The 20,752-nt window shown below is 43.6% G+C and overlaps 1 protein-coding gene and 1 long non-coding RNA gene across 4 annotated transcripts in view; both read left to right on the top strand.

The window, feature by feature from the left end:
- KDM6A (lysine demethylase 6A) overlaps nt 1-7,572 on the top strand; it is a 162,673-nt gene extending 155,101 nt beyond the window's left edge. For all 3 annotated transcript variants that reach the window (XM_029046828.2, XM_029046830.2, XM_029046829.2), the window contains 3 exons: nt 2,031-2,157; nt 4,529-4,699; nt 6,342-7,572. In XM_029046828.2, coding sequence (XP_028902661.1) covers nt 2,031-2,157; nt 4,529-4,699; nt 6,342-6,371 — 328 coding nt within the window. In that variant the 3' untranslated portion in view covers nt 6,372-7,572. The remainder of the gene's footprint in view (nt 1-2,030; nt 2,158-4,528; nt 4,700-6,341) is intronic.
- A 2,430-nt stretch (nt 7,573-10,002) lies between these two features.
- LOC114818257 overlaps nt 10,003-20,752 on the top strand; it is a 14,925-nt gene continuing 4,175 nt past the window's right edge. Inside the window, exons 1-3 of the long non-coding RNA XR_003766103.2 lie at nt 10,003-10,405; nt 10,670-10,804; nt 11,450-11,555. This is a non-coding gene — a long non-coding RNA (uncharacterized LOC114818257). The remainder of the gene's footprint in view (nt 10,406-10,669; nt 10,805-11,449; nt 11,556-20,752) is intronic.

Below are 20,752 nucleotides of genomic sequence, written 5' to 3'. Positions count from 1 at the left end.
TCAGAAGGTCTTCTCACGTTATTTCTAGTTGAGACGGGATGAAGCTGGTGCCGGGAGTCCTGTGGCAAGGACAGGGAGCAAAGGGCGGGCGGGGGATTTCAAAGCTATCTACTTCTCACTCTGTTTCTTCGGGAAGAAGAGATGCCGCTTGGAGCGAAAGGGGGTGGGAACATGGCACTCCACACTGTCATGGAAGGGGCGGGCAGAGGGTTGTTGGGCCCTCATAAATAAGGAAATCATTTATCCTGCATCGAGTCTTGTCACGTGTTGAGGTCAGCCTGAGAGGCTCCTTTCTGAGCGGTGCACTGCAGCCTCTGCTTGCATAAATAGCATGGCCCTGGTGCTTGGAACTGGCCTGTGGTTGGGTGGGGGTAACGTTGGGCGAGCGGATTTCTCAACCCCCCCTCAAACCTGCATAAGAAACATTGGTTTTGCTCTAATTTTAGAAGTTATTTACATCTGTGACTCCATGATCTTTTTTTTTTGCCTTCCTCAGTTGTTTTTTGCACACTCCGTTTTTGTCCCACATCGAAAATGTAGAAATGTGATGCAATCCAAAATGAGATCCTAAATATGTATCCGAGTCTTCAATTCCGATTTTAAGTCCATAAATGTATTTGAGAACTACCTCCTCCACTCCGTGGAACCTTTTGGTATCTTTTAACATTAAAGGCAAGTAGGCGATAGAGCTCATCAGGACCTGAATTAAAATACTTCAGATCCTCCTATTCAGATAATCTCACTTTGTCCACATGCTCTATCCTGGAAGTGTGATTGTTAGCACAGGCTTAATGGAATCAACAACAGAGAAACTCTTTCTCTATTTCTGTAGTACTACTGAAGTCCAGAAATATTTCAATTGTTAAAGGATTTTTTTTTATTCAACATAAGCTCATGTTGCCTGTCTGGAGAACAGTGTTTCATCACTGACCAGTATGACCTTAAAGGCAGATTGTCCAGGTTGTGGATTTTTCAGGTCCTGGGCTGTCTTTTTTTTTTTAATTATCAATTCCTCATTTAGCAGTTTCAGGGAAGAGTATAATTCAAACATGGCAATCCTAGAACATTGATTCTCAAAAGCATGCCCCTTTTTCAAATGAACTCCCCTCTAGACTATAAACTAGTGGTTGGTAGGAAACACATCTATCAACTCTTGTACGGTACCCTCTCAAGCACTTAGTACAGTGCTTTGCACACAGTAAGTGCTGAATAAATACCACCGGTTGAAGACCCAGTTGGTTTCAAGTTCAACTTTTTGCTTATCTTGGGATTTCCACCATTCTCCAGGCCCACCGCTGATTAGACATGGGTCATGGGGGAAATAATTGAATTGATGGGAAAGTGGGAAGTGAATATAATGGGGGAAATATCTAAAATCTGCTTTCAATTTAGTAAATGGAGTAACCAACATTTCCCTGTATCTAATGGGCAGTTTTTTTGGTGTATAGTTCTAGGCATGAGTATACCATTATGTCAGATACCCAGAAAATTTTTAATCTGCTAACAGGTACTACTACAAGGTTCAAAATCATCTATTTTATTTCTAGACTCTGGGACACTAGAAACTTGAGTTGTGACCTTTTTTCCAAGTTTACAGTTCCATCGATTGGGTATCCTGTAGGGAGTTAACACATAATTTTATCTAGGCATAAGTGAGCTCCTTGGTAGAGGAACAGAAGAAAATATGTGATAATGCATGGAAATAAGCATATCTTGTATTTAAAGATGATTATTTTGTTTCATTAAAATGCATGGAAATGTGTGGTGGGCCTCCTCCTTACAGAACATTTAGTTTGTATTGCTTTTTATCCAAGAAACATATCCGCATAACGATTTTTTTTTCCATTTCCTGAGAAGTGGAAAATTGTATAACATCATTGGAACAAGAATAGATCCCAGACTGTACCAGAACTCTAGGCTTCAACCACTGTGTTAATTTAATTTGTATTGTTTCCTGCTAAGGAATTTTCATATCCATTTGTCGGGCGTGATATAATGATGGATTTTTTTCTGTTTGTTTTTTGCTGTAGGTATTGCCTATTGAGAACTCTGAAGCAGTGTCAGACATTGAGGGAAGCACTCATTGCTGCGGGAAAGGAAATGGTATGGCATGGGCGGACAAAGGAAGAGCCTGCTCATTATTGTAGCATTTGTGAGGTCAGTAGCTGATGAATTATGCAACTCTCAAAAATCCATTTTTCTTTCTGACTCTCTCTTGAAAGTGTGCTCCTTGGCCCCGGGACTCTTCCCAGATGTTCACTAGAAGACAGCATTTGAATTGAGAAGCAGCGTGGCTGGGCTCAGGCCTCTGAGGGTCAGAGGACTTGGGTTCTAATCCTTGCTCTGCCACTGGTTTGCTGGGTGCTCTTGGATAAATCACTTAACTTCCCTGTGCCTGTCACCTCATCTGTCAAATGGGCATTAAGACCATGAGCCCTGTGAGGGACAGGGACTATATCCAATCTGATTATCTTGTGCATTCCAGTACTCAGTACAGTGCCTGGCACATAGTAAATATTTAACAAATATCATGGAAAAAAAACTTAAACCTTGAAACTCTTTACTAGGCAAGAGACAGCCCCAGTATGTGGATTGTGAAGGGCATTTTTATTCTAATTCAAGGGAGGCATAGATCAGAAACCTTTTTTATTGTTGTTTTGGGTATTTATGGTGTCCATTCCTATTTACATTTCTCTTTATCGTTTGACAATGCTTTCAACAGTCTTCATAACCATCTTTGGCTCAACTGAACTGATGCAGTTGGATCACCCAGGATGGGTTGTTCCACCATAAAGTCTAAACTAGCCCTAGTTCATTAAGTCCTCCTGGAGAAGATGGTGATTCCAAACACTCGAAGTCTGCAGACACTTGTCTTGTGGAGGGAAAGAACAGGAGTTTTATCCCCCTTTCACAAATAACTGAGGCATGGAGAAGTTAAGTGATGTAGTCCAAGATCACAGAGCAGGCAAGCGGTGGTGGTTGGATGGGAACTCAGTTCCCCTGCATCCCATTTGTCTTGTCTTGTGCCGTCGGGTCGTTTCCGACCCGTAACCTGGATTTTATTCACTGAGCCATGTTGCTTTACATGTTGCTTTAGTTGAAGTAAACTGTAAGCTCGGTGTGAGCAGGGAAAGTATGTTCCAACTCTGTATTGTACTCTCCCAAATACCTAGCTCAGTGCTCTGCACACAGTAAGCACTCGATAGATACCATTGATGAAGTAGCCGTCACTCAGTTACTGGGTCAGTAAACAAGTGGCTATTTCTGGGACTCCGAGAGCCCATTGCCAGACTTTGTTCTTCTGCCACAGTGCCTTTCCTGAATGCTCCTAAAATAATTTGTTCTACCAGAGATGTAATATATAGTGCCTGAGGCAAGCAGTGAGAAGGAAACTGTTTCTTTTCCTCCCCTCCGCCCCCTTAAATTTTTTCTTCTCCTTCCCCCCCTTTAATTAGGAATAGAAGCAGGTGAAATTGCAATCTAACACCTGCTCTTAAAGTGCCAAAGGCCGAGGCCATCCTCTTCTATTTTTAACAAGCTGAAATGGCACCTCCTGCCCATCAAAGGCTGCCGGAAAGAAGCTGGCCAGTGCTCCCTTTCAGGACAGAGTGCCCTTTGCAAGCCGAACTCTCAGAAGTTGGCAAACATTGCATTCTCCGCACCACTTCAACTGTCTTTTGACGGGACACCCGCCCCTCCTCTGCAATCTTCCAGGCGAGGACTGGGCCGGGAGGAACAGGCCTTGGAGATCTGCCTTGGTTTCCGATAGGGGAAAATGCCAGAGCTGAGATGTATTCCTGCCTACCTCCCCGCCCCCCCCGAACAGCTACAGTCGAGGCACAGAAAGCCAGTCCGGAGGGTCCATCCAACAGAAGCAGAAAGGACAGGACTGGGGGGGCGGTGAGGGCGGAAAGGAGGTGAGGGTAGAGAAGGAGGAGAGATATCGGGGAGAAGAGGGAATAATAAAAGCAACCAGTACAACTAGAGGGAGAGAGAAAGGGAAGAAATAGGAGAAAGGGAGGAACAAGGTAATCATAGGGGAAGGATGAATAGACATTGAGGACAAAAAAACTTTGTTAATTTCTCTCTGGTATCAATGAAACCTAGGTACAATAGAATAAAAAGTGAGATTTCTAAATAAAAAAAAATTCATAAACCAATGTTGGTATATTGTATAAGCCTTTACACAGCTAGTAAACTTTAATAGGAACATTTTGTTAAAGCTTTTTCAGTATCCACTCCTATTAAGGGAATCAGATGAATTTTCTGTTGTCTAATGCATTGGAGATTAGATTCGGGTACAGTGGATAATTTGAAACATTCAGCTCTTTGTTACCTTTTTTTTTCTTTCTGCCTTGTGAATCAGTACTTTTCCTTGTGAAGGGAGGATCTCAGTAATCGCTTTTGTCTGCCCGTTTAATATCCGCATAAAGGAGCCAGGATTCATTCCTGGAATATCCCATTGAATTTACCGCATCGGCACTTCAACGTGTGTTTTTTTTCCTCCTCCTCCTTTCGTATCGAATAGGTAGAGGTCTTTGATCTGCTCTTTGTCACTAATGAGAGTAATTCTCGAAAGACGTATGTAGTACATTGCCAAGATTGTGCACGAAAAACAAGCGGGAACCTGGAAAATTTTGTGGTGCTAGAACAATACAAAATGGAGGACCTGATGCAAGTCTATGACCAATTTACATTAGTAAGTCAATTCAACACGTGAGTATGAAATTAGTTGTGCCTTACAGCTGGGTGTTTGCCTCTGCCAGCGGATGGATAAGAAGGTTTGAGGGGTATTTTTGTTTATGTTCTCTGTGGGGTTGAGCATGCTTATGTCAAGACCCGCTCAGACACACAGATATGCCACAGATATGTCTGACTGGACATCTAACAGTCTTAAACGGCTAATAGTTCTTGAGACTGTGTTAAGGATACTTGGGACATGCCACTGGATACTGGTTTGAATACTCAGAAAGACTGTAAGCTCCTTGTGAGCAGGGACTTTGTATACCAACATTGCCGTAGTGTAGTCTCCCAAGCTCAAAGTACCGTGCTCCGCATGCGGTAAGCGCTCAATAGGTAACATCAACAGATTCCAAGGTCCCTGAGGAGTCTTGAGAAATAACGAACCCTCCCTGTCTTGTCTTGCCTCATGCCGTCAAGTCGTCTCCAACCCATAGCGATGCCATGGACACGTCTCCCAGAATGCCCCTCATCCATGGGCAGTTGTTCTGGTAGTGTATTTATAGAGTTTTCTCCGTAAAAATACAGAAGTGGTTTGCCATTGCCTCCTTCTACACAGTCAACTTGAGTCTCTGCCCATCTCTCTCTCAATACCGCTGCTGCCCAGCACAAGGAACCACCCCCCGACCCTCTGAGAATTCTCCAGTTCCATTGCAGATATCTTGAGCACCCACAGAGGACTCTCTGCTTGCGTTTCTCGATGGCTGGGTCCTCCAGGAAGATGTGTGCATATGCCTTCTATATTCTATTGCTGTGCGCCTCACAGTTGTAGAGCATTTCTCCCCATAGCAGCTAAAGAAAAATTCTCTTAGGGTGCGGTCAGTTTTGAAGATTCTTAGTTTGAGGTCTTGAGCGGAACACGTCTGTACAGATGAAGAAGCTTGTAAAAAAAAAAATAAATTGAGAAACGGGTTATGTTGCGTTACTACATATTCTGCCCTACTGATGCAGTGAAGATTTTCTTGCATGTACGAAAGTTATAGATGGATCAACATTGTGCCTCTTAAGACTGGGGGGGGGGGGGGTGCATATGAGGAACAGCGAAAGAGCTAAGAACAGAAAGAGATCCAGCCCACTCATCTCTTCCCCTCAACCACCCTGGTAATAGTATCCCAGGTGTGGCTTCCTGATCCCTGCCAGCCATTTTCTGCTCCCCCTGCTATGACTCCTTCTGCATTTCCTTCCCTCCAACCCTTCCCATTGCTTAATGGGGGGCAGGATTTTACTGCCATTTTCTTCCTTGAACTTGGCGACTGATACGACATTCTTCCAGTGTAAAGCCACCTTATGATTTCAGACCTCCAGGTTTTGGTCTGATGGAAAAGTTTTAAACACCCGCAATCTGAAAGGTGGCTTGTGGTAAAACTGGAACAGGTCGGGCAAGCTAATGGGCTCTGGAGAAAGTGGAGGGAGGCGGTGGGAGCCGTCCGTCCATCCTTGATGAAGCAGACCGTTGAAGGTTTGGGGCTGGAAATTTCTGTGACAGCTGTTTCCCAAACAGCTCGGGGTTCCTTGGTGGCCATGGAATTCCTGCTTGCTCTCTCTCTCTGCCTACTAATTTCCGTTGTTGCGGGTTTGTTTTTCATCTTTTTGTCTTTCAGGCTCCTCCATTACCATCCTCCTCATCATGACATTGTTCCATGGACTTTAAATGAGAACTTTTCTGATATTCAGGAAGTGACCCAGTTCTGCACCACTGGTTTTTGTAGCTATCCCGTAAGGCTGCTGGCTGAAAGCTGTGTCTATGCAACCTTCCAAGTGCGGAGTGTCAACCAACTGGATGGGAGAGAACACTGCTCCTTCTCCAGAATTCAAATGAAGCTGACCCAGCTGTACTTCAAAAAAATATTTCCACGTTTTGTATATATATCTGACAAAACTGGCAACATTATACAGACTACTGACTTGAAGACCACCTCTTTTATATTTCTCTGTTTCTGGGCTGATGAATTGGTTTCATCCATTTTTTCTCCCCTCCCCCCTTCAGACTTTCCCTTGGAAAAAGTACTAGCCTAGCTGGTCATTTCTTTGTAAGGTAGTTAGAAATTTTAAGTCTTTCTTTGGGCAACATTTTTTTTTAATGTGAAAAGTTAGGTGATATCGATTTTTTACTGCTTTTATGTTTTTCTGTCTTGTTTTGAAACCATGACGGTTACACTTTTGGTTCCTAAATAAAATTTAAAAAATTAACAGCCAAGTCACAAAGATAATGGGTTGCACATAGACTAAGGAATAAACTTCAGATTTGTGATTTTTGTTTCTAATCTTGATGTAAATTTACACTATTTATAAATACATATTTATTGCTTGAAAATATTTGTGAATGGAATGCTGTTATTTTTTCCAGATTACCTGCCATTGAAATTTTAAGGAGTTCTGTAATTTCGAACACTACTCCTATTACATTTTCTATATGTAAATAATACTGCTTAGCATTGTACAGAAACTTTTATTAAAATTGTTTAATGTTTAAAGAGTTTTTCTATTGTTTGAGTTTTAAAAAGATTTGATGTACAGTGCCCAGTTTTTGTTCATTTTTTCAAATCTGATTATATATATTTTATATATACTTCTGCATGTATATATAATATATATAGAAATCTGAATATAAATATATGTATAAAGATTTAGAACTGACATTTTTCCTCGTTTTAAGTTTCACATCTATGGTAGATTTGAGGTGTCTACTGTAAAGTATTGCTTACAAAAGTATGATTATTTTTAAAGAAATATATATGGTATGTATCCTCAAGACCTAAAATGTCTTTCAGACTGCTTTATTGTTAAATTGCATTACTGCAATAACAGACCAATAAACAATTACTGCCAAAATGTAGTAGCAGAGAACAAGGAATGAATGGACATAAGGTTTAAAAGGGAACATGTTGTGCTGTGGGTTTGATGGATTTTTGCAAATAGATGCAAGTACTAGGTTGAGTAAAGAAAAGTTAAATACAGATCTCAGGAGGCGCCCCAGAGGAGAGAGGTCGAGTTTATCAAAAACGAATTGACCCAATTTCTAAGCGTAGTTCTAGTCCTGAGGGGACGAGGGACCGTATTTAATTTCCTTAATTTCCCACCCGTGCAGTCTCTGCCAGCACTTCCTGCAGTGCCCTGCACCAGTGCCGAAGAAACGTCACTACTCTGCCGTCTTCTCAGTAATGATTTCAAGTCCGGAAAGTATTTGGATCACAGCTGACCAAATTGATGGTTCACTCAGGTTAGGGTAATTCATTATGAGCAAAGTTAAATTTGCGATAAGTAACTTTGGTTTTGTCCTGTTCCTCTTTGAAAAATTTTCTGGGGGCATGTTAAACTTTACCTTTAACAGTAGTTTTAATGAAGGAGATATCAGTGAGTACAACACTGATTTAGTGTAGTCTCTAGTGGAATATTATGCTAATTGCATTAATGAAGGACTTCTTTTCATTCAAACAGATCTTAAGTGTTTTGACTTCCTGCAATCAGTTTGAAGGCCTAAAATCTGGAGATGTATCATTTAATTTGGTAAATATTTTGCAGCAATTGCTAATAGCAATTATTGCTTTTTTTATCTTTCCGGAGGAAGCAGTGACGGTCTGGTCTTAATAAGAGAAATAGTGTTTGACTGTGTGCTGCTCTAGCAGTTTAAACTACAAATGTTGTCATAAATAATGTCCTCTCATTGATTTTCCTATACTTTGTAAAAACTGGGATTAAAATGCCATATAACAAATACGTAATTTTCTAGCTAAATCATAAACAATTCATAAAAGCCAGAACCTATACTTAGCACTAAATACAGTTTTAAGAGATAGTTGGCATTCCGGGACTGAAGCAAACCAAACTTACCAAAAGTACATTGTCTTTCTCTATACATTTTATTTTGGAGTCGCAGTAGTACAGAAACAATATAGTTTTCTGGGGGAGAAGAGGAAAAAATGAGATGGTCGTGAGACAGAAAAAGATTCCAACAGTAAACTTGTAAAAAGACAGTGGATGAGCATTGTATTGTGTGTTAATTTTTCATTTTTTAATCCCATTTTTATTCAGCTCATGCTATGGCAATCCAAGCTATCTTACCAAGTGTAGGTTATTTGCTTTAGAGTAGCAAAATGGATGAGTGCTCCCCTTTAGCCTGTAAGCTCCTCATGGGCAGGGAACATGTCTACTAACTCTGTTGTATTTTACTTTCCCAATTACTTTTAGTCGGTGCTCTGCCCACCGTAAGTACTCAGTAAATGCCACTGATTGATTGATTGACACATAAGGTAAGAGAAGCAGCTTGGTCTAGTGAATTGAGCAGGGGCTTGGAAGTCAGAGAGACCTGGGTTCTAATCCCAGCTCCGCCACTTGTCTGCTGTGTGACCTTGGGCAAGTCACTTCACTCCCTCTGCCTCAGTTCTTATTCGAAAAACGGGGATGAAGACTGTTAGCTCCGTTTGGGACATGGACTGTTTCTAATCTGATTACCTTGTATCTTCCCCAGCGCTTAGAAGAGTGCCTGACACATAGAAAGTGCTTAACAAATACCATTAAAAAAAAGGTAATGTAAGTACTTTTAGCCTTCTGTTTATCCACACTAAGGCTTTTTAAAGATTGTAGTCCTGCATTTGTAGATTTTGCTTGTGTTGGGTTTTCCTTGACCTACACTACTCCCCGTCACATCCCCGTGCCCATGCCTACTTCCCCTCCCAAGAGAGCCCAGGATTCGGCAGGACAAAGCAACAGCAATCGCTGCCCTGGCCTTCTGCCACCCCTGACTTCCCAGAGCCCAGGCTCCCAGGGCTATTTGGCCCAAATTCCATGACCAGCAAAAGGTGGCCCGAGTTGACGTCAACAGGCAAGTCCAATCAGTCGATGGTATGCACTGAGTGCCTGCTGTGTGGTTACCACTGCTTGGAACTGTATGATTGAGTAAGCGTGCATGGTTTCTGTCTTCAAGGAGTTGACAATCTAGCTGGAGAGATGGACACGCAGTTTTGCAGAGGAAGGAGGAAGAGAGGGTATGTCTGTGAGTTAGGGAAGCAAGAAGCGGGTCAGTAGTTGGAGGTGCTCTAGCTGAAACAACTAACTTCTCCTCAGGAGCACTTGCACTCCTAATGGGAAAATCTGATCGCTGTTTGACCTTGGGCAAGTCACTTAACTTCTCTGTGCCTCAGTTACCTCATCTGTAAAATGGGGGTGTAATACTCTGAGCCCATGTGTGTCCACCCTGATGAGCTCATATCTTCCCCAGCACTTAATGCGGTGCCCAAAATGTGATTTAAAAAAACAAACAGGCAAAAGACTTAGGTGACTTGTAGTAGTACCCAGTGGCTGCCCATCAAAACGACTGTTGGTGAGGACCCCTTCTCAACTGGAATGAAAGCATCAGGGCTTGTCCAAGTGGACATTTTGCTAGCTGGCTATTTGTGGTTTATTTCTACCAACCACAATGGCTGAAACAGTGATTCACCTGTCCCTAAATAGTGATGACAGCAATAGAGAAGCATCAAATGCACCCTCCTAATTATTTTTTTTTTCTGTTTTGAAGCTATTGTTTTTGAATGTCATGTTTAGCCAGGATTCATTTTACCTTCCCTGGTACTATCCAGCTTTCTTAGATGTCTGTAAAATAGGCGCTGCAAATGAAGAAGGTGTACTACCACAAAGGATGTGAGAAATGTTAAGCAAAGAAATTAAGGTACAGTGGGTTTCTGTTCTATTCCCTTAACCTCTACAGCAAAATTAGGGTAAAGGGAGGAGAAATCCATGTAGGTTAGTAGCAAGACTTAATGGATGACACCCCCCCCCAAAAAAAATCAAAGTTCCTAAATTATATGAGCATTTCTAGCTCCTCTGTTGACTGTATAAGGGTGGTAGGGGAAGAGGGTACACATTCAGCATATCTCTTCCCCATTCTTTAGTAGAATGCTCTCCCATCCATCACTACATTTCTGCTCCATAGGAGTGCTACTTCAATCAAAATGGCCTTGGGAGAGATGGAGGGAAGACAATCATCAGCCTTCCTCTTGCAACGGATACCTCATTGAGATTGAGGGAGAAAATGCTACTGAGTTCAGTTCTCAGTGGACAAAACTGGGTGAGCCACCGAGACTGGAAACGACGGAGATGAGAGAGAATTTAAAGTAGAAAATTAAGTTGAATGAGCAAGAAGGCAAGCTGCAGGGCAGATACCTAAGGGGTGGATGGGTAACCCTGTAAAGTTTTTGAAGAGTGGAGAAATGTAGACCGAATGGCTTTCCAGAAAACTGAGCTGGGCGGGAGAGTGAAGTTGGGACTGGATAGAGGAGAGGCAGGAGACAGGGAGAGCAATGAGGAGTGTGAGCAAGGATGATCTCAAGGTTGCTAGCGTCAGGGGCATGGAAAATAGCAGAGGTGTCTTCTGTGGAAGGAAAGTTGGGGAAAGTGGATGGGTTTGGGTGGAAAATGGACAGTTTTAGATTTTTAGTGGGGGGGTTTGTTGGTTTTGTTTTTAATGGTATTTGCTAAGCACTTAGTATACGCCAGGCCCTGTACTAAGAGCTGGGGTAGATATGAGGTAATCAGGTTGGACACAGTCCCTGTCCCTCATGGGGAGCTCAGTCTTAATCCCCGTATTCCAGATGAGATAAACTCAGGCACAGAGAAGTTCGGTTACTTGCCTAAGGTGACACAGCAGACAAGTGGTGGAGCTGGGATTAGAGCCCAAGTCGTCTGACTCCCAGGCCCATGCTCTCTCCACTAGGCCATGCTCCTTCTCATTGAATTTGCCGTAATGAATTTGAGGTGCTGACAGGACATCCACCTGGAGACATCTTGGACACAAGAAGCAATGCAGGATTGAAGAGCAGGTAAGTGGTTAGAGCTGTGGGAAGCAGATCTGGTCTGTAGATCTCATCTGTATAGAGAGAGCTGCAAAGTTTTCCCTTTTTTTAACCTTATATGATCTCTGGGTTATTTCCAGCAAAACACCCTCCCTCATTCTTCCCGTTAAGATCATAACTTAATGCCACAACTTTTCTCAGCATTTTGGGGTCATTCTTTTTGTTAAATTTCCTCTTCCTCATTAATTTAGCTTGCAAATCAGTTCTGACTTCCAGATAATATCTCTCTCGTTAAGGATGGCACTATTCACAATACGACATGGTAATATAATGTGGCTTTGTAGATCATAGCATGTTTGTTATTTTGATCCCATTTTCTGCTCATCTGAGATCTCCCCAGTTGGGAGTAAAATATAAAGGGTCTTTTTCCACTACAAAATTCCCAAATTCAACATTACTCATTTGACCCATCATCACACCTAATCGTTAAGTTTTCCAATCACATTCAAATCAATTCCCATTTTAGGCCAAAGCACCAGTTTATTTTCTGTTCTGCCAATACTCTGCTGTTGTCAAAAGTCCACACTGAATTATAGCGCTAACTCGTCTTTTTGATTTCTCCATACTGGTAACCCTGGTAATCTATGTGAGCCTGCTCTCTCAGGATTAGGGGCCCCACCCCACCTCTCTCTCTCTCAAGAAAGATTCCCCCAGCAATTACAAATTCAAGCCTAAAGCTGAGCTTGAGTGTTGGAATTTTTTTTCATGACCCAAGCCACCGGAATTACACTTATAACTTGATTCAGTATGCTAGCTTGGAGAGTATAGTCCACCAAAATATTCCACATTTGTATCTGTCATTGCAATTTGGTATTTAATACATTTACAGGTATGAACTAATTTAGAAAAATTAGAAAAAACGTTTTTCTAAGCAAAGCTCTGTTGGTGCTACCCACCTTCAACATGTCCAGTAACTTCCGTCACCTCTCCTAGTCAGTCATTCAGTGGTGTTTATTGAACACTTTACTGTGTGCAGGGCACTGTACTAAGCACTTGGGAAAGAACAGGATAAGAGTTGGTAGACCCTAACCACAAGAAGCTTAAACTTTTGGAAAGCTAGGTGTGGAATCATCTGGAATCCATTTTGATTTCTTTCTGTGCCATCTGTCAAGAATTTTTTTGCTTCTAAATTTATACTTTTAAATCCGTTCCATGTCCACTTCCAGTGCACAGCTAATCAGTAACTTCACTCTACACTTCTGTGCCTTACACACTCTACAGTATTTGTTGGGCTTCTCTATTGAAAATAGCAAAAACCAAATGGTAGTCCTGCAGAAAAATACCTTTGAAATGGATATTAGATGTACGCATCAGCTTACACATCTACCATAGCTTAAAAAGGGCAACTATAAAGTAACATATTTACTCAGTTCTTTGGGATCAAAATTCAATTTGATGCAAACTTTGTTCATCACTAATGAATGGATCCCTTCTGTCAATCTCTCCGCTTTCTCTATTCCTAGAGTTTATGGTTTATTAAGTTTCTCTTTCAATTGTTCCCTAAAGTTAGTGGCACCTTCCTTGAACATGTAGCACTGCAAAATAATTCATCTTTAGATCACTTTTCCTGCCAGTATATAGTTTCTCTGGACCTCCGAATATCTTCATCAATATTTATACCTTCCTCTGGGAAGTTATAAGCGCTCTCGTTAACCCAAGCACAAAATGTGTTATCTCCCTAATGTCACACACATTTCTTTTAAAACCGTTTGTCCAATTTCCCGATTACATTTACATTACACAGCCATTATATTAGACACCATGGTTGGAATGCTATTACCAGGAAATGGGTCAATACTTTTAAACATTCATTACATTTTGGGTTTAATTTTTAACCTATTGTTGTCTTCTTTTTATTTGGGCACTCATGTCAAGCAAAAATTCTTGTCGCATTTAATGTTAGTCTTATACCCCAAACTGCTGTGTTTCCACTTGCCTTGTCATGCTTGTCTTTTAGTCCATTATCAGTTTTTATGAACACTAATATTAATAGTCATATTTACTAAGCACTTACTCTGTGCTAAGCACTGTGGAAGATAACCATATCAAAACTACAATAATCTGTTCAACTATGTATGCGATTTCCAGTGTCACTCTTATTGTAGCCTCTGCAAAATGATTTTATTCATTTTACTAGAAGCAGATTTGGCCAAGTATAGAACACTTTTGTGGTAGTTGCCTTCTGCCACAATTTTGGCAATTTTAGTGCCCTTTATTCTTCATGATCGTGTTTCTTCTTTGAGCCACTTGAATCCAGTTCTGGTTACTCCTTGGCACGTTAATCTTGCCTATGACTGTTTTCCATCAGATGCATACATAACGCATCAGCAGCTTGACGTCTCCTAATGGTTTTGTTTAGATCCAGTTCATTCCATTCCAGTCATAGCCAGCTTTCCACATCAGGTTCCTGGTTGAAAAGGGGATAGTGCTTTTTAGTGGGTGGGGGAGGTGGAGATTGGGAGAGGATGGGCTTCAGTTAGGTAGCAGACAAAGCGCTGCCATTCTGTGAATTTGTCAGCTCTAACTGGAAACTCTCAGGTCTTGTCAGAGACCTGGAATGAGTGGGGCTGGGGGAACCCAGCTCAAAAAGCCTTGGGGACCGTCACCCCTGTGGAGTTGACACCTAGACTTTCAGGACTTTTCCTTATATCCCCATATATGATTCCAGTCACTGGAGGAGAGCTACCGAAGGAGTCTGCTCAAGCTTCCAAATTGTAGCTTTGACTTAAATTGGAGAGCTTCCAAATTTGAACCTTCATTTCTCATCCACCCGTGAAAGTCATTACTCAATAGCCTTTATCGGGTATTTCCTTTTTGTAGACCACTGTTCTAAGCACGTGGGAGAGAACCTAAAGTGTTATTGAGTATAGCTGGTGACCTCAAGGAATATACTGCCTATCAGTAGTCCTGAAATCTACGGCTTATGAAGTAAAATTATTTTTTTTAAGGGCCTGCTAGATTAAGGGTCTGACAAAACACCTCTTTCCTATGCAACAGTTAGGAAGACTGGCCTTTGTAAGGCGCACTCCCCTTTCAGATTCCATCCTCTTCCTCTCAGAAACAAGTGGAAGCTGTGTCTGTTCATGAGTAGTTCCCCGGCAGTTGTTAGTCGTTCAGCACTTTTAACACTTTTGTGTCTAAGGATCGTCTTCCCTTACCATAGCGAAGTTTGGTTTCAGTTTGTACCCGGCAGACATCCTTCCTCTGAAAAGGAAGCAACCCACTGCAGATTCTTTGTATAGAACATTGTTTATCACAGGGCTGAACTCTAATCAAGTGAATCCATGCCGAGCTCTCTCACACAGTCCAGGACTCTGCTCTCCTCCTCCATATAGTCAGTTCTGAGTCCATTACTACATTCCTGTCTTAAACATAAACTATCTCCAGCAATCTCAAAAACCTAAATAGCATAAGAGAGTTCATATTTCACAGCTGTAGAAGGCAGTATGAGTAATTTTTCAAGGGCAGCTTCCCCCACCCCAAAGATAATGAGAATCAAAATGTACCATTTGAAGAAATTACTTGAAAACTTTTTTTAGAGTAGCACTTGGTATGTATCAGGCTCTGTACTATGTGTCAGGTGCTGTACTAAGTGCCAGGGTAGGTACAAGCTAATCAGGTTGGGCACAGTCCCTATCCCACATGGGGCTCAAAGTCTTCATTACCATTTTACAGATGAGGTAACTGAGGCCCAGAGAAGTGAAGTGACTTGCCCAAGGTCACTCAGCAGACAAGTGGCAGAGCCAGGATTAGAACCCCCATCCTTCTGACTCCCAGCCCCGTCTTCCTTCCCTTAAGCCACCCTGCTTCTAGGACGTTCCCCTGTGAGTGTGCATGTGGCCGAAAGGGCCAATGTAGAATGCACAGTCCTGTCCATGTTATGTTGGCCTTTAATGTTTGTGGTACCTGAGGACATTTTCTCTTTTTACCCTTTGTCCCTCTTTCCACATGAAGCTTTTGCTCCAAGAGAGTTACTTCCTTGTTGATGGCAGTGTGCCATTCAGGTTTGTCCTCAGCGATTGCCTCCCACTTTTCAGCTGGCCTGCAATATTTTCTGAGCTTTTATTTTGCGGTGCCCTGAAAGCACTTCCTCTGCCCTCTTGACTTCAGTTTCCCGATTTCAGCTCTCCGCCAAGCAGCCGTGTGGACATCCCGCTGTTGCCTGTTCTCCTTATGTGTCTCACCTAGCATAACTGTGGTGAGATAAGCACAGCTTCGATGCTAGGAGACTGATTACTTAGCAGAACTTAATTGTTCATGATCTTGGCTTTCCATTTGATGTTGAGTTTGGCCCACTCTGATTCCATGGCTTTTTAAAATGATCACGGTCCCCACATTGGCACTGCCGTCAGTCGACCAATGGTATTTATTGAGCACTTAGACTGTGCAGAGAACTGTACTAAGCCCTTGGGATAGTACAAGATCACAGGGTTCATAGGCTTGTTCCCTCCCTGCAGTGAGCTTCCAGTCAAGGAGAAATAGTAGTAGTGAGAGTATTTATTGAGAAACCAATCAATCCTATTTATTGAGCATTTACTGTGGGCAGAGCACTGTACTAAGAGCTTGAGAGAGTACAGTATAACAGTTGGCACCCACTAGATGCCATATTTTTTTGTTTTTTATGGCATTTGTTAAGCACTTGCTATGTGCTAGGCACTGTTCTAAGAGTTGGGGTAGATACAAGGTAGCCAGATTGGACAGAGCCCACATCCCACACAGAGCTAAGAGTATTAACCCCCATTTAACCATCAAGGTAGCTGAGCCACAGTTAAGTGACCTGCCCCAGGTCACACTGCAGAGAAGCAGCTTGGTGTAGTGGATAGAGCATGGGCCTGGGAGCCTGAAGGTCATGGCTTTTAAACCCATTTCCGCTACTTGTCTGCTATGTGACCCTGGGCAAGTCACTTCACTTCTCTGTGCCTCAGTTGCCTCATCTGTAAAATGGGAATCGAGACTGTGAGCCCCACATGGGACAGGGACTTTGTCCAACCTGATTTGCTTGTATCCACCGCAGTGCTTAGTAAACTGCCTGGCACATAGTAAGGACTTAGGCAAATATATGTATTTTTTTTAAAGTGGAAGAGCCAGGTTTAGATCCCAGGTTCTTCTGACTCCCAGGCCTGTGCTCTATCCACTAGGCCATACTGCTCCTCCTGTTCCATACTGAGCGTTTGGGACAGTACAGCAGAATCATGAGTCACGTTCCCTGCCCACAAGGAGCTTATATTCTAGTAGGAAGGCATCCATCTATACACTGCTTTTAACGTTTCTCCCCGGCAACCTGGCGGTGAGGTTTTTTGAGCAGTTGCTCTGTGCAGAGCACCGTTATAAACACTTGGGAGACACAGAAGGGGAAGGGGAAACACCTGAGTATGTTATGTGTTAGGGGTGGTGGGGATTGTAGTGAGAACTTAAGTGCTTGGGACTATGGGCTCAAGTGCATATGGGCGATGCAGTAGGAGGGGAAAATAGGACGGGGAAGTGAGAGATAAGTTAGGGAAGACTTCCTGGCAATGTGATTACTAGGGATGAACCCAAGATAAGGCTGTGAAACCAAGCAAATCCACAAGTGAAGCTTCCCTGAGGAAAGACGCTGGTCTAGAGAAACCAATGGCGTTGCAGGGCCTGAAGAACACGGGGTTACATTCACTCTCCCACTCTCTCCCTCTCTCCCTCTCTCCCTCTCTCTCTCAAATAAATGGTATTTAAGGACTGACTTTATGCCAGGTCTTATGTTAAGCACTGGGGTGGATGCAGGCTAATCAGGTGGGCTCAGTCCATTTCCCACATGGGTTCACTATCTTCACCCCATTTTACAGATGAGGTAACTGAGGCCCAGAGAGGTAAAATGATCTACCCAAGATTACATAATGGAGAAGTGGCGAAGCTGAGATTATAAACCAGGTCCTTCTGACTCCCAGGCCCATGCTCTCTCCACTAGGCCACGCTGCTTCTCCTGAGGGAAACGAGCTGCTCTATCCCAGAGCCTCTGCCGGAGTTATCCACCGTCACGCTGAGATGTGACTAGAGGAGAAGAGATGTGGTTGCGTTGTGCCGTGCTCCCACACATGTAAATATCCAGGAAAGCCGTAATTTACAGGAAATCCCCTAAGGGTATTGATAGGTACCCCTAAGGGGGAATGAGGCTGCTTCAGTCAGCAGCAATCACTAACGTCCCACTGCTATTGCTGTTTTGCAGGCCTTTAGCTTTTAGCCTTCCTTTTTGCACAACAGTGGCTTCCTTGTAGTGTGGGATGTTAAGGGGGGAAATTCTCACCGGATTTAGCCTTCCAAGATCTATATAAAATAAAATACTTTTAGTAATAGTAATACTGATTGTATCTGTTAAGCACTTACTATGTGCCAAACACTGTTCTAAGCACTGAGGTAGATGTAAGGTGGTCAGGTCATCCCACGTGGGGCTCAGAGTCTTAATCCCCATTTTACAAATGAGGTAACTGAGGTCCAGAGAAGTTAAGTGATTTGCCCGAGGTCACACAACTAAGTGGTGGAGGCGGAATTAAAACCCATGACCTTTGACTCCCAAGCCCGGGCTCTTGCCACTGAGCCACGCTGTTTAGCTATTCCAATAATAGTAATTATAAGTGTTATAATTGGGGTTGCGTTTATCCTGTGTTAAGCACTGGAGTGAATACTGTATATGAAGATTGGACACAATCCCGGTGCCGTATGGGGCTCAAAGAGTAGAGCAGGAGGGAGGATGGGTTTTACCGGGGAGGAAACTGAGGCAAAGAGAAGTTGTGACTTTCCCATCGTCACCCAGCAGATGAGTGTCGGAGCCGCCATTAGAGTGTCACCTGACTCTCAGGCCCGTGCTCTTTCCGCTAGGCCATGCGCCAATTAATCTCAAGAGTTCTCATCCTCCGGGAGTCCAGTACAGCCCCTTGCACGTTCCAGACTGGTATCTGGCGTTGAACAGGCCCCTGAACTCTCCATTAAAAACTGGCAAGGTTAGCAAGGGTTGGACGTGATGCTTCCTTAGTGGGTGGGCCAGAGCCATTCTTGGCAGTGCTTTGGAGGCTTAGAGAGAGAGACACACACACCACCCCCCCCCTTTTTTCTCCCCCTCCTCCATGACTGACTCTCTGTTTCTGTCTCTCTTCCACTTTCCAGATCTGTTAACTTCAATCCCCCATTGTCCATCCTCAGATCGAGGCAATTCCCCCAGCTGCTTCCCTTAACGTGTGGTGCTGACATCTTGGCTTTGAGAGGAAGCTCCTCGAGAGCAGGAATAATATCTACCCACTCTCTTATAGTCTCCCAAGAGCTTAGTACAGAGCTCTGACGAGAACCAAGTGCTCAGTGCATGCGGCGGCCAAAGAGCCTCGATGTTAGCCGTGCTGCAGGCTGAGGAACGAATAGGCAGGGGCGGGTCTGTGTGGAGGCACCGAGGACGGGTGAAGTACTAAGAGGGTTAGGAATGGGTGAAGGCAAGAGCATCTGGGGGTGGAGGTTAACGCTGTGGAAGCTTGTGGTGCCTGGCTCCGGCCTCTGCTATGGAAGGCGGAAGGCCACGGTGACAGGAGGAGGTGGAGAAGGTAGGTCAGATCTAGTGGAGATAGGCTGCAGTGCAGTACAGAAGCCTGTAAAGCATGTAAAGGTGGTATCTTCTTTCTGGCTCCACCACTTGTCCGCCATGTGACCTTGGACAAGTCACTTAATCCATATGCCTCAGTTTCTTTGTTGCCTCATACTCTCCCAAGCACTAATATACAGTGTTCTGCACACAGTAAGCGCTCGATGAATACAATTTAATGAATTGATGAATCTCTAAAATGAGGAAACCTGTTTTACTTCCCCCTTAGACTGTGAGCCCCACGTGGGACAAGGACTGTGTCCGACCGGATTATCTTGTATCTACCTCAGCACTCAGAACAGTGCCCGGCACAAAGTATGCACTTAAATACCACAATTATTAGTAGATGAGTCAAGGGTAATGAACACCAACTGTGGGCAGAGAAGTAAACTGAATGTTTAGCAGAGAACTAGAAAAGTAAAAATCATAATCCCTGTCTTAGACTATAGCAGCGAAGATAGGCACAAGGTAATTTACAGATAGGAGTGGAATATCTAAATTCTTAGATGGCAGAGTACCTAATCAGTGGTATTTATTGAGCACTACAATACACTACTGTTGTACAGTACAACAGAAGAGTAAGATTAGTGCCCAAGTGCTGATTTGATGGTTGGGAGAATGAAATTAGTGGGAAAGGGCCTCCTGGGGGAGGTGGGAATGGAAGGGGGAAGGAATTCCTAGCAGGAGGAAGAGCTTGAGTAAGGGGTTAGAGGTGGGAGAGTTGAAAACGAGGCATAGTAAAAATGCTAGTTCGGGATGGACGAATCAATCGTGTCGAGCACTTACTATGTGCAGAGCACTGTACTCAGTGCTTGGGAGAGCACACTACAACAGAATTAGAGGACGCGTTCTATTCCCTGCCCATAGTGAACTGAAAGTCGAGAGGGGCTTGAATGAATAGTGCAAAGTACGGGGGAATGGCAGAAGATCCGATACGATGCCAAAAACAAATTTCCAGTTCGGAACTGACTATCCCTTGTTGGAGGCCGGTGCTGCAGCTGCCAAGCCCTTAGTACAGTCCCCAGCTCTTCGTAGGTGCTCAGTAAAGGCCGCTGGTTTAAGAAGGAAATAACAGACCTGGGCCGGAAGTGGGGGTTTTCGTGTCGCCTTTGTGAGGAGAGGAAGTGAACTGCTGCTGGCCCTCTTCACGCTCGCTCGCCTCGCAGCCAAGTGAAGCTCTTGGTTTTCCCGAGCTCTGAGGAGTTTATCCCAGTTCCCACAGGATCCGACTCATTGCCCTGGCCTCTGAGAGCAGTTCCCGAGCTCAATGCAGATGAAAAAGGACCGTTCCCAATCACTCAGCACCGCCAACTCAAGGGAGGAGGAGGATGTCGAGCCAAGCAGCCACAACTCCAGGCCAGTCCCATAACCTTTGGGCTGCTGGCTCCCCATTTCCCCGAGGCCAACTGAGACATTTCCAGAGGGAAACAGAGCGGGCAAGGGTCAGAAGTTTGGTTGCCAGGAATCTAGAAAATTGGCAACATCCGGAAAGGAGAAACCGGCTGTTGGAGATGGGAGTTTGAGTTAAGGGCAGGGATTGCTCTCAGAAGTCCCAGATGAGTTCTGG

The sequence above is a fragment of the Ornithorhynchus anatinus genome, chromosome 18, assembly GCF_004115215.2.
Source record: "Ornithorhynchus anatinus isolate Pmale09 chromosome 18, mOrnAna1.pri.v4, whole genome shotgun sequence".
Lineage (NCBI taxonomy): Eukaryota > Metazoa > Chordata > Mammalia > Monotremata > Ornithorhynchidae > Ornithorhynchus > Ornithorhynchus anatinus.
This window is presented reverse-complemented; position numbering and strand designations above follow the sequence as displayed.